The sequence below is a fragment of the Nelumbo nucifera genome, chromosome 6 (genome assembly GCF_055504915.1).
Source record: "Nelumbo nucifera cultivar China Antique chromosome 6, China Antique-T2T, whole genome shotgun sequence".
Lineage (NCBI taxonomy): Eukaryota > Viridiplantae > Streptophyta > Magnoliopsida > Proteales > Nelumbonaceae > Nelumbo > Nelumbo nucifera.
The window spans coordinates 11,435,701-11,449,067 of NC_142654.1; the positions used below are offsets into that span (position 1 = coordinate 11,435,701).

At 42.7% G+C, this 13,367-nt stretch overlaps 2 protein-coding genes across 4 annotated transcripts in view; one reads left to right on the plus strand and one right to left on the minus strand.

Annotated features, from left to right (window-relative positions):
• LOC104587859 (uncharacterized) overlaps positions 1-13,367 on the plus strand; it is an 80,179-nt gene that overhangs the window by 50,684 nt on the left and 16,128 nt on the right. The gene's annotated exons all lie outside the window — the stretch shown is intronic.
• Positions 1-13,367, minus strand: part of LOC104587877 (1,4-alpha-glucan-branching enzyme 1, chloroplastic/amyloplastic) — a 123,651-nt gene that overhangs the window by 20,636 nt on the left and 89,648 nt on the right. For all 3 annotated transcript variants that reach the window (XR_002022160.2, XR_016077166.1, XM_010245635.3), the window contains exon 19: positions 12,590-12,667. Coding sequence is in view for 1 of the 3 variants with exons in the window: in XM_010245635.3 (XP_010243937.2) it covers positions 12,590-12,667 (78 nt within the window). In the remaining 2 variants the exon portion in view is untranslated. The remainder of the gene's footprint in view (positions 1-12,589; positions 12,668-13,367) is intronic.

Sequence of the window (13,367 nt, forward strand, 5' to 3'; positions counted from 1 at the left end):
GGCGTGAGATTGATCACTTAGAGACTCTTGAGTGGGAGAGTCCCAAAGATGCACAGATATATAGAAAGCAGGTCGAGACAAACCGGGTGTTTGAGTTTCTGGCGGGCCTAAATTCACAGTATGATATTGTGCAGCAACAGATTTTGACTAGAGACAGTGTGACTCTCTCTCAGGCATACTCATTCGTACATAGTGAAGAGACCAAAAGGAAAGTTATGATGCAACCTCAGCCCCTTACACCAGCCTTCGTAGCTGTCACACCCAAATCAGGGGGTGATTCAGAGAAGGACAAGAGGAAGGAAGACAAGAAGGATGTGGTATGTGAACATTGTAAGAAACCCAAACATACAAAAGAAACATGTTGAAAACTGCATCCTCACTTGGTTCCAGCGAAGTTGAGAAGCAAGAAGGGCACTGTTCATGTTGTCTCAGTTGCAGTGTGAAAGTTGTGAGTTTGCTAAGCATTGTAGAAAGTCTTATTTATTGAGCAATAAAAGGAGTAATAATTTTTTTGATATTGTGCATACTGATGTTTGGGGGCCCTATCACATCCCTTCCATGGGTGGGTACAGATATTTCTTGTTATTTGTTGATGACCATACCCGTTTTCTTGGGTTTATCTCATGCGTTCACGAGATGAGGTCCCTGCCCTGACCCAAAACTTTCACCAAATGATCCTAACCCAATTTGATGCCTAGATCAAAGTTCTTAGATCTGATAACGCAAACGAATACTTTGCTAAACCATTGACATCTTATCTTCTTAATCATGGGGTTATACACCAAAGCTCTTGCCCTCGTACACCTCAGCAGAATTGAGTTGCAGAAAGGAAGAATAGGCACATCTTGGAGGTGGCTAGAAGTCTCATGTTTACTTCCAATGTTCCTATTCGCTTCTGGGGTGATGCTATCCTCACGGTGGTATATCTTATTAATCGGGTTCCCTCCCGGGTCCATGATATGAGATCTCCTTTTTCCCTTCTATACCCAAGTGAGGAGTTGTTTTCTATTCCCCTTAAAACATTCGGTGGTACTTGCTTTGTTCAGCTTCTCGGACCCCATCACTCCAATTTCGAACCCAAGGCCTCCAAATGCATCTTCCTTGGTTATGCACAAACTCAAAAGGGTTATTGCTGCTATGATCCGGTCTCAGGGAGGAAGTTTGTCTCCATGGATGTCACTTTCTTTGAGGAGACACCCTATTATCCTCGGGTTTTTTCCTCAGGGGGAGAGCAGTGAGAATGGGGCAGTTCCTTTACCTATTCCATTGGGTGATGAGAGCTGCAATGGTGAGGGTGGTCAGAGGGATCAGGAGTTGAGGGAGAGCTGCAATGGTGAGGGTGGTCAAAGGGATCAGGAGTTGAGGGAGAGCTGCAATGGTGAGGGTGGTCAGCGGGATCAGGAGTTGAGGGTCTATCACAGGCGGTGCAGGCAGGTTGATCCCGATCATCAGCAGTCCAGGCCAGCTCCAATCTCATCTGCAGCTCCAAGTCCAGGTATTACAGTCCCAGGGCCCACAGAGACTTCCTCTATTGTTGCCATTTCACCTCCTACAGATGACCTTGACCTTCCGATTGCCGTCCGTAAAGGGAAACGACATTGTACCACATCTACAGCCCACTGTATTTCCCAGTTTTTATCCTATGACTGCCTATCTCCTACCTACAGGTCCTACCTTAGTTCCCTTTCCAATGTCCCTATTCCAATAACAGTGCAAGAAGCCCTATCCGTCCCGGAGTGGAAAGATGCAATGCAGGTTGAGATGGATGCCCTGTTGAAAAATAACACCTGGGAGGTAGTTGATCTGCCCAAAAGAAAGAAACCAGTTGGATGCAGATGGGTATTTACTGTGAAGCATAATGCAGATGGATCCATTGAGAGGTATAAAGCTCGGTTAGTTGCAAAAGGGTTCACCCAGACTTATGGCATAGATTACTTGGATACCTTTGCCCCGGTAGCCAAGATGACCACCATTCGAGTCCTATTATCCCTTGCAGCAAGTCACACTTGGCCTTTATACCAAATGGACGTGAAAAATGCTTTTCTGAATGGAGACCTACAGGAAGAGGTTTACATGCGTTTGCCTCCTGGATTCTATGATGCAAAAACAGGTAAGAAGGTCTGCCGGCTCAACAAGGCTTTGTATGGTTTGAAGGAGTCACCTAGGGCTTGGTTCGATAGATTCAGACTAGCCCTTGTGAAGTTTGGTTACGTACAAGCCCAGTCAGATCATACTCTATTCATCAAGAGGGTAGAGTCCTCCTTGACACTACTGGCAGTATATGTTGATGATATTGTGGTGACAGGGAATGATAGCCATGAGGTTAAGTCCCTTAAACAGCTCCTTCATCAAGAATTTGAGGTGAAAGACCTTGGTGTACTCCGGTATTTTTTGGGTATTGAGGTTACTAGATCCAAACAGGGGATCTTTATCTCTCAGAGGAAATATGTCCTAGACCTGTTGGCAGAAACTGGAAAGTTAGGTGTCAAGCCTGTGGATACACCCATTGAACAGAACCACAGGATTAGTGCAGAGAGTGGGGAACCTCTTGAAGACAAGTGTAATCTGAAGTGCTATACTCGAAGTAGCAAGAAAGAAAAGAGAATGACAGAAAAGAATAGAATGTCGAACTGTACTAGCCAGTCGACCAGTTCTTTATTTATAGATGAATATAGTACAAGGTACAAGAAATTACTGGGATGCCCCTGATTAGTGATGGGACACCCAGATGACTTAAATCATTAAACAGGATTAGGCCCATTAACACAAGCCCAGTTACAAGATAAGTTAAACATAAGAATGGGCTAATAAGAACACTTATCAGCCGAACATAACTCTAACATTCTAACACTCCCCCTTAAGCTAAGCATAGATATCAATCATGTTTAGCTTGCCAAGTATGTCCCTGAACTTCGTTGATGCCAGCCCTTTAGTTAATACATCTGCAATCTGCATCTCTGATGGAGTATAAGGCACACAGAGTTCTCCTGAAATAATTCTCTCTCTGACAAAGTGTCGATCAATTTCAATATGTTTTGTCCTGTCATGCTGCACAGGATTGTTGGCAATGTTGATAGCAGCTTTATTATCACAATACAGCTTGAGAGGACTATCTGTCTTGATACCAAGCTCATTAAGGAGAGTCCTGAGCCATAAGAGTTCAGCAACCCCGTGTGCCATAGCTCGGTATTCTGCTTCTGCACTTGATCTAGCCACAACATTCTGCTTCTTACTGCGCCATGTGACTAGGTTTCCTCCCAAGAATGTACAGTAACCTGAGGTTGATTTTCTGTCTCCAACAGACCCAGCCCAATCAGCATCAGTGTAGGCTTCAATTTCAAGTCTGCTGTTTTTTCTGAATAAAATTCCTTTCCCTGGGCAAGTCTTCAAGTATCTGAGGATTCTTTCCACTGCTCTCATATGAGGGGTCTTTGGTGAGTGCATGAATTGACTGACAACATGTACTGCATAGGCAATGTCTGGCCGAGTAAGGGATAAGTATATCAGTTTTCCTACCAATTTTTGGTACCTTTCCTTGTCACAGTATTCCTCACCCATTGATTCTTGTAATCCATGGCTTGGTTCTATTGGAGTGTCTGCTGGCCTGCACCCCATCATGCCTGTTTCCTCTAGGAGGTCTAGCACATACTTTCTTTGACATATGTAGATTCCTTCTCTTGATCTAGCAACTTCAATTCCAAGAAAGTATCTCAGATTTCCCAGGTCTTTGATCTCAAATTCTGAAGCTAAGAACTCCTTCAGCCTCTTCATCTCTCTCACATCATTTCCAGTAATCACCATATCATCCACATACACAATGAGTGCTGTAAGTTTGTCATCATGTCTCCTTGTAAACAATGTATGATCTGCACTGCTCTGAGTGTACCCTACTTTCTTCATGGCCAAACAAAGTCTCTCAAACCATGCCCGGGGAGATTGCTTCAAACCATATAATGCTTTCCTTAGTTTACATACCTTCTTTCCAACATCATATCCAGGTGGGGGTTCCATGAACACCTCTTCATGAAGATCACCATTTAGGAAGGCATTCTTCACATCCAGCTGATGAAGTTCCCAAGAGAATTTTGCTGCTAGTGACAGTAGAACCCTGATTGTGTTGAGCTTCGCTACTGGGGCAAAGGTTTCCTTGTAGTCAATTCCTTCCTTTTGTGTAAACCCCTTTGCCATGAGTCTGGCCTTGTACCTCTCAACTGACCCATCTTCCCTATGCTTTACTGTGAATACCCACTTGCACCCAACAGTGCCTTTCCCTTCTGGCAGGTCTACCAATTCCCATGTCCTTGCTTTCATTAGGGCTTTCATCTCCTCATTCATGGCTTCTTTCCACCTTGGATCAGATGCCGCCTCTGAATACCTGGAAGGGACACATACAGAGGAAAGAGCAGACACAAAGGAATGATAGGCAGGGGATAAGTGTGAGTAAAAAACATAATCGGCTATGGGATGCCGAGTGGTACAAGAACGAACAGGCTTACGGAGAGCAATAGGAAGATCCAAATCTGAATTGAGTGAATCAAAATTACCTTGGATTGCAGAGACAGATTGATCTGAGTTCAACTGGTTGCAATCATGAGGTTGAGGGGCCTTCTTCCTTCTACTGTATGTAAGTATCTCTTTCTCTTGTTTACTGGAACCTTCAGAAGTATCAGCCGAATCTGGAGAAGCAACTGGCACAGTGGAAGTCTCACTAGGTTGACCCGGAATGTTATAGCTAGTAGTAGTGGAAGGTGCTGAAATGGGAACAAAAAAGAAGGGAGAATGAGAATCCTCTTCCAACCCACTACTCTCCCCCTGAAGAGGATTCTGAGAAGACCCGAAATAGGATTGAGACTCAAAAAAGGCTACATCCCTGGTGACATATTTTTTCTTGGAGACAGGATCATAACACTTATACCCCTTCTGCGTAGGAGAGTACCCCAAAAATATTCCCTTTGTAGCCTTAGGATCCAGCTTGGTCTTCTTTGGATCATTCACATGTATGAAGCATGTACAACCAAAAACCCGCGGGGGAAGAGGAAATTCTGGAAGAGTGGGACACAAAACAGAGAAAGGGGTCTTCATACCCAGTACCTTAGATGGCATCCGATTTATCAGGTATGATGCAGTGAGAACAGCTTGAGACCAATATTGCTTGGGCACATTGTGCTGGAAAAGAAGGGCTCGAGCGGTCTCCAATAGATGTCTGTTCTTGCGCTCAGCGACCCCATTTTGCTGAGGGGTGTAAGCACACGATGATTGATGTAACATGCCTGCATCTTCCATGAATGAGTTCAAGGATCTTTCAAAGTATTCAGCTGCATTGTCTGAACGGAATTGCTTGATCTTTTTATCAAATTGTGTTTCAACCATCTTGCAAAACATCATAGTTATCCGGGGAACTTCTTCACGTCCTTTCAACAGATAAATCCAAGTGCACCGAGAATAATGGTCAATAAAACTGATAAAGTAACGGAAGCCATCAATGGAAACAATGGGTGAAGGACCCCAAACATCAGAATGAACCAAGTCAAAAGGGGCTTGAATTTCATTACTAGAAATTGGATACATTGATCTACATTGTTTTGACATTTGACACACATCACAAATTAAACTCTGACTCGAAATGCCCTTACATAATTCGGGAAACAACATTGCTAAGGAAGAAAAAGACAAATGACCTAGCCTAGCATGCCACAAGTGCAGCCTAGCTATTGACTCCACACTCTCCGGACTAGTAGTAGAAGCTTGCATGGCTGAGCTGACATCTTCATCAAAGTAGTAGAGGCCCCCATACTCATGACCTAGTTGAGGACTGATTTAAGAGAGAGATCCTTGCTTAGGTCAACCACCCCCTTTCCAGAGATGGTGGAGAGGGACCCATCAGCTACTCTCATCTTATCCTGACCAGACAACAAATGATATGTGGAGAATAAGGAGGACATATGTGTCATATGGTCAGTGGCTCCGGAATCAATCACCCAAGAGGTAGAATTAATGGAACTAGATGCACTAAATGCAGAGGCTGTACCTGATTTGGCAAGAGAGGTGGAAGCTAAAGAATTGTTCTTCAGACGGGCTAATGCCCGACTGAGAACCTCTACCTCACTAGCTGTGAAGCCCAAAGTACTTGGTCCAGAGGAGTCGGCAGCCTGCTTTGCGGTGGAAGATGACACTGTCTGAATACTCTGTGAGTTGTCACTACTGTTGTTGGTGGCAAGATTCCCACTTGCTGTGTGGCCCTTCTGTTGCCTTTTGTCCTTTCTCAGAGCAGCTGGCTTCAGATGAGGGTACAGGACCCAACATTTCTCCTTTGTGTGTTTCTCACCACCACAATGTGTACACTTGAGGGACTTCTTGTCTGAAAATCTATTCCCCTTAGTGGAGACTAAGGCTGAATGTTCTCCAGGTTGTTCTGTTGACTGTGTCTGGGAGTCAACTTGCATCTCCTTTCTCCTTACTTCTTCATTCCTCACCAGGTAGTAGACATGGTGAAGCTCAGGTAATTCATCTCTCCCTAGAATCTGTGACCTTATACCTTCATATACAGGGTCAAGACCCGCCAGAAACTTGAAGGCTCTGCCCTCCTCAATCTGCTTATCATGCCTCTCCTTATCATTAGCATTTTCCCAATCCAAAATCAAATGGTGGTCAAGCTCTTCCCAGAGGCCTTCCAATGTTGCAAAGTAGGTTGCCACGGACATGTCTCCTTGCCTTAGGGCTGCAATGTCTTGGTTCAGCCTGTAAATTCTAGCATTGTTCTTTTTCTGGCAATATGTCTTAGATACTTTCTCCCAAATTTTAGCAGCTGTGGGGAAGTGATGAACAGTTCTGGCCACCCTAGGAGTCATAGAGGCCAGCAACCAAGACATGACTGTGGCATTTTCCTTACGCCACACGGTGTATTCAGGACTGCCAATTTCTGGTTGTTTCTTGTCTCCATCCAAATAACCTGTGAGGTCACGAGAGGTAATGAACAGCATTGCTGAGACAGACCACTCTCTGAAGTTATACTCATCTAGCAGCACACTTGTAATCTGCAAGCTGTGCAGATTAGGGTTTTCCAGGTTTGAGGACCTTGTAACAGGTCTGTTATCTCTAGAGGAAACTTCACCGGATAGTGAGGACATCTTGACTTCAGTCCAGGAGTTGTTCACAGTGCTGTAGTTGATTCTGTTTAGGACTGGCCGAAGTGGTTACAGTGTTCACCGTGCTGGTAGAAGTGTTCACAGTTCGGGTACTGAACCAGTTCAGTACTGATAACCGAAGTAGCAAGTACAGGGCTGCTAACTGAACCAGTTCACAGTGCTGTTTAGGACTGGCCGAAGTAGCAAGTACAGGGCTGTAGCTGAACCAGTTCACAGTGCTAGTAACTGAAGTTACTTCAGTTAGGGCTTGTTGTGCAACTTGAAGTAACTGCGCAGTGCAGTAACTGAAGTTACCACAGTTCTGCCCAAGTCTTGCTGGGGCACGAAGCTGCAACTGTAGAGAAGGCTAAGTCTTTACCACTTGTTCTGCGCAAGTCTTGCTGGAGCACGAAGCTGCAACTGTAGAGGAAGCTCTCCCTCTTTCGGCTAGTGCTAGGACTGCTGAAATCAGTCCTCAACTAGGTCTGTCCTATACAGACCTCTCTTAGTAGCCCAATAGCTACTCTTTGCTGGAGATAATCTAGTAGGACATCTACTTCTGGGTCTTACTTCTCTTGAGTCCTACAACCAAGAGAAACCCTAGGTTCGAACTTGCTTTACTCTCTTACACTCCTAGGTCTTCACTGCAACAACCCAGAAAAGGAAGAGAGAAGATGAAAAGACAGCAAGAGAAGAGAGTGCGCCTGCTGAAACCAGGAAGGAGCTAATGCTCTGATACCATGTAATCTGAAGTGCTATACTCGAAGTAGCAAGAAAGAAAAGAGAATGACAGAAAAGAATAGAATGTCGAACTGTACTAGCCAGTCGACCAGTTCTTTATTTATAGATGAATATAGTACAAGGTACAAGAAATTACTGGGATGCCCCTGATTAGTGATGGGACACCCAGATGACTTAAATCATTAAACAGGATTAGGCCCATTAACACAAGCCCAGTTACAAGATAAGTTAAACATAAGAATGGGCTAATAAGAACACTTATCAGCCGAACATAACTCTAACATTCTAACAACAAGGTTATGTTCCAACGATTAGTAGGAAAGCTCCTATATCTCTGCCTCACTCGGCCAGATATTACTTATGCTGTTAGTGTTGTCAGCCAGTACATGCATTCTCCTAGAACCACACATCTTCTTGCAGCAGAAAGAATTTTAGCCTACTTGAAGAGATGCCCAGGTAGGGGTATACTGTTCAAGAACAATAACCACATGAAGGTGGAGGTCTATACGGATGCCGATTGGGCTGGGAGTGTTGATGACAGAAGGTCTACCTCAGGATATTGTGCCCTTGTGGGAGGTAACCTTGTCTCTTGGAGAAGTAAGAAACAAAGTGTTGTCTCCCGATCTAGTGCTGAAGCAGAATACAGGTCCATGGCTAATGGAGTGGCTGAAATCCTACGGCTAAGATCTCTACTTGAGGAGTCAAGTATTGAGTATGAGAAGCCCCTGATGCTGTATTGTGATAATCAAGCAGCTATTAATATAGCACATAATCCAGTGCAGCATGACAGAACCAAACACATTGAAGTTGACCGACATTTTGTACGAGAGAGGGTCTCATCTCAAGAAGTATGCCTCCCTTACATCACATCCAGTATGCAACTAGCAGATATCCTCACTAAAGCCATATCAAGAAAGAAGCTAGAGGTGGATCTATCCAAGTTGGGAATGATAAACATCTACTCCCAACTTGAGGGGGAGTGTAGAGAACACTGATGTGGGCCCCACAGCTGTGGTCCCACTCTGTCCGTAGGGTAGAATGTACCTAGTCATCCTAGGGTTAGCTGATGGTCAATCTGTTATTCTAGTTGTTATTTATATTTCAGTTTTACATTGTTTTATGTGTTATGTAAATACCAAGGGCAGATGTGTCCTTTCATGTAACTAGCATAACCTATAAATATTAAATAGAAGTGGCGGCGGCAGAACATTGAGATTCTGTCCTTCCTATCAAACTTTGTGTTCTACTGCTCTCTCACTACTCTTTCTCCTCTTTCCTCTATACTTTCTCTCATTTTCGAACCTGAAATTTATTAGTGCTCAAGACTGATAGCAGTCTTGAACATCTACAGTTACATTGCAGTTTAAAGAGTTTGTGATATTACTAATAGAAAGAATATTGATGGGAAGCTGAGGAACATGCAAAACATTATTCAAGTTAAGTCCATGAGGAAGGGATATTGATCCTTGGCCTGCAATGGAGGAGAATATTCCATCTGCAAGTCTCACCTTATCCCTTCCTAACAAAAGGCTATAAGAATGGAACAAGTTTGGCTTACCGATCATGTGATTAGAGGCCGCTGATCAGTGGCAACGGAGACATGGTAGGCAAAGGCTACATTACTTGATGTAGACGCAAATGAAGTAGAAGGGGTACCAGTAACTTAACTGTCCATCTAGCGCAAAGCCCTACCATATGATTCCAAATGACTACGGAAGGAGTTCATGATATCTTCCTTGGGATCAAAGCCAGTGAAGTGCTCTCGAGTAGTACCAATTGACACCCCAACAGATTGGGTTTCTTGGGTTGCCACATTTGCTGCATTATGTGCTGTATTAGGCTTCTTTTGACCCTGTACCTTACCCTGTTCTTGGTTCTTTACAGCATGTGTCACGTGTATGTTTTGAATGCCGATAGTGGGTACAAAACAACTTGTCCTTATCATCAACTTTCCTAGAGTCATTTTTCTTTCCCATATTATTACCATCCATTGCAGCTAATGCCACCTGTTGCTCCCCCTCAGTTGTAACCATCACACTCCACCTACTTTCCTCAGACTGAACAAGGGCATACACCTCTTGAACTGAAGGCAACTCTTTACTTCCTTAAATCTGAACTCTAAGAGGCTCATATACAGGGTTTAGTCCCAACAAGAAGGCAAAACCCGTTACTGAGAAACCAGTTTCTTATAGGCTTTATCATTATCATCATGTTTCCATTTTATAGCTTGATAGTGGTCTAATTCCTTCCATACCGAGGTAAGGGCTGAATAATAGGCTGACAAACTATGGTTCCCCTGTTTACAGGTTGAGGATTTAGCTTGTAACTGGTAAATCTTGGCAATAGTGCCTTTGCTCAGAATAGGTGGTTTTGGCTTGTTCCCATATCTCACTAGCAATGTCTGCCCACATAAAATTCTTCTTCACATCAGGTTCCATGGCTGCAAGAAGCCAGGACATCACCATATTGTTTTCTTGGTCCCACCGATCATGTTCAACTGTCCCACTCTTGGGTTCTTTCACTCTTCCATTTATATAACCAGCTTTTTCCCTTGCTGTTACATAAAGTTTTACACCTTAGCCCACTCCAGGTAGTTCAGGCCATTTAAAGGAGTAATTGGCATAGGAAACATCATATTTTCAGCTCCCATACCAGCTGTACTACAGGTTGATGTAACCCCAGATGAGGCAGAATCATCATTTGCCATTGGTAGAGGCAGGTCAAAAGACAAAACTAAAGGCCGCAGGTGCACAAGACCAGTCTTCACTCAACTACTACCTATCACAGTCACAATTAGGGCACTAAACCCCAAAAAACTACTTCTGAAATAAAGAACAAACTGCTGAGGTCCACTGGCAGCAACTAAACAGTCCAGAAACAATCCAGAAATAAAGAGAACACTGCTGTAATCTACTGGCAGCAAATAAATAATCCAGAAACAGTCCTGAAATTTTAAAATTCAGCCACCATTGGACTACACACTTCACACACCAACCAATCACAACACATACCTGTGACAGGGGATCACATACCCCTGTACAGCACCTGTATGAAGGTGCAAATCCATGACTAAGCCTTCACAGCATCAGTCAAAAGAAAAGAAGAAGCTTCACAGCATTGGTCTCCTCCTACTAGGGTTACCTTGGTGCTAAAACCAAGGAAGAACCCAGAAGAAGCAACAAGAAGTGGTTCTGATCAGTCCGATTAGGGTTTCTTGCCTTCACTGTCCATGAAATCAGAGAACTGAGTTGAATGGATATGACTCAGAGAAGAGACGACTCCTATTGCCCATAGTTGTGCTCTGATACAATGTCTTCTTTCTAGAAGAGAGAGAGGAGAGAAGAGAAAGGGAAGAAAAGTATGTGGGAGTCAGAAGATTGGGCTGGCGGCACCCAATTTCACATTTATAATAACATGCTGAAAAATAAAAGATGATGTAATTACAAATATGTCCCTGGCTGGACACCCTAAAAATAAAACTTAATCAAGAGAAAAGAACATGCTGACAGCACCCTAGGCTGACAGCACTCTAACAGTAGAAATAAAACTAAAATCAACAACAATTTTGATTTCTTTACTTCTCCTATTACCATGGAGGAAGTTCTGTCTCATACATCCTAAAAAGCCACTTTGGGTTTATCAGTGGTAACAGTATCTTTAGCAGCCTACAGCCTCTCCTTCACCCCCTGTGGGCGGTTTTTCTTCATCAATTGAGTTGATGGTAAGTGCACCTAACCTGCCTAAATCAGATTCTTTTGTTTCTTATTTGTAACTCAACTTGCATTTCTGGTCCACTTGGCTATCATGGGTTTCCTTCACCCATAATTCTTTTTACAAATATCCCCACCATATACCACCAAGCTGCTGCTACACTGTGCTAGAAGGAGACCATGGCAACTGAAGTTCAATCTTGATTGACAATGACACTCAGGACTTTGTTCCTCTTCCTCAAAATGCATCTATTATTGGTAGAAAATGGGCTTTCATAGTGAAGTTTCAGATGGTACTATTGAAAAATATAAGGGTTGTCTGGTTGCTCAAGTATATGAGGAGACATTTGCTCCACTGCAAAAAGTGACTGTTGTGGGGACTGTTTAAGTTATTTCTACCAACACTGGACTATCTCACATATGGATGCTAAAAATGCATTTTTGCATTCCCATTTGGAAGAGATCGCCTACATGAAACCTCCTCCTAGCTATGTTAATGACAAGTCAATGTTTTGCAATTTGAAGAAATCCCTCTACTACTTAAAACAAGCTCCTCAAACTTGGTTTGGGCATTTTAGGTAGACTGTTACAGAAACTAGCCATGCATAGAGTTGTTTTGAGTTTTGACTTCTTGTTCTCACATCACCATAAGCGAAGATTGACTCTCCCTCTCCTCTATGTAGATGATATTCTTATAACAGGTGATGATGAAGGGACTATTCAACAGCTTAAATCTCTTCTTCACTTATCTTTTAAAACAAAATATCTTGCGCTATTGACTTATAGGTTGGAGGAGTACACTTAACTCCATGGACATTTTACAAATTAATGAAAGTATACATTAGATTTGATAAAACTTGCCCATATAATGGATGAAAAGCATGTAGACACTCTTAGGTATTTCAATGTCAAATACTCTAATGATGTCGATGATCTTCATGAACGTTGTTACGTCTAAGTCTAATATATCACTGCATTCTAAGATAATTAAGAAGCCTTATAAGTAATACATACACCATAGGCCTCCTCCAAGTGCTGCATCGCCCGATCAAACTCTTGCATGCCACGATATCTTAGATAATTTGCATCTCCCTGGTAATATTGATCATATTAACAATCAGACTAGATGTAATATAATGATAGGCAGACCAAATCAAATAGTTAATAACAGAAAGATGACTATGTAATGGGGTGGAAGCAAATCTTTATAAGTCATTTCCACTAAAGGGTTAAAAAAACTGCAACTTTCTTATAGAACTTTCACAACTTCAAATTTCATCAGAAAAAAGCCTAATAGGTAACAAACTATTCAAAATCTGCAAACAGAAAACTTATTTGAATTTTCAGCGAGAGAAAAGGTATATAATGACAATTCCTTTGTTGTTGAATAGAATTTCTTCCTCTTGTCTTTTAGTTCCGTGAGAACTATTGGGATTGCTTGGTTTTAACCTTGTAGGAGTTATTCCTTTTGTTTCTCTTTAAGAAATGTAGGCTTTTGATGGAGGTGATAGTCTCTAAACATGTGCTACATGGGTGGATCTTATAAAATAGGTGATCAAATGGAGAAGCAGGAGTTAATGAGAGCAACCAAATGGAAGACCAACTGTAGAATTGAGTCCAGGTCATTCTTTCTTGAGGAGATTAAGGGTAGCAATAACTTGGTACTGAAAATCAGTGGGGAGAAAAGGGCTATGGTGTACCTGAAATACAGATACTATTGCTAGGTTCAAAGGATTCATAGATTGGGTGATTTTTAAAGGCAAGAGAGCAAAGCAGAAAAACAAAATGCAAT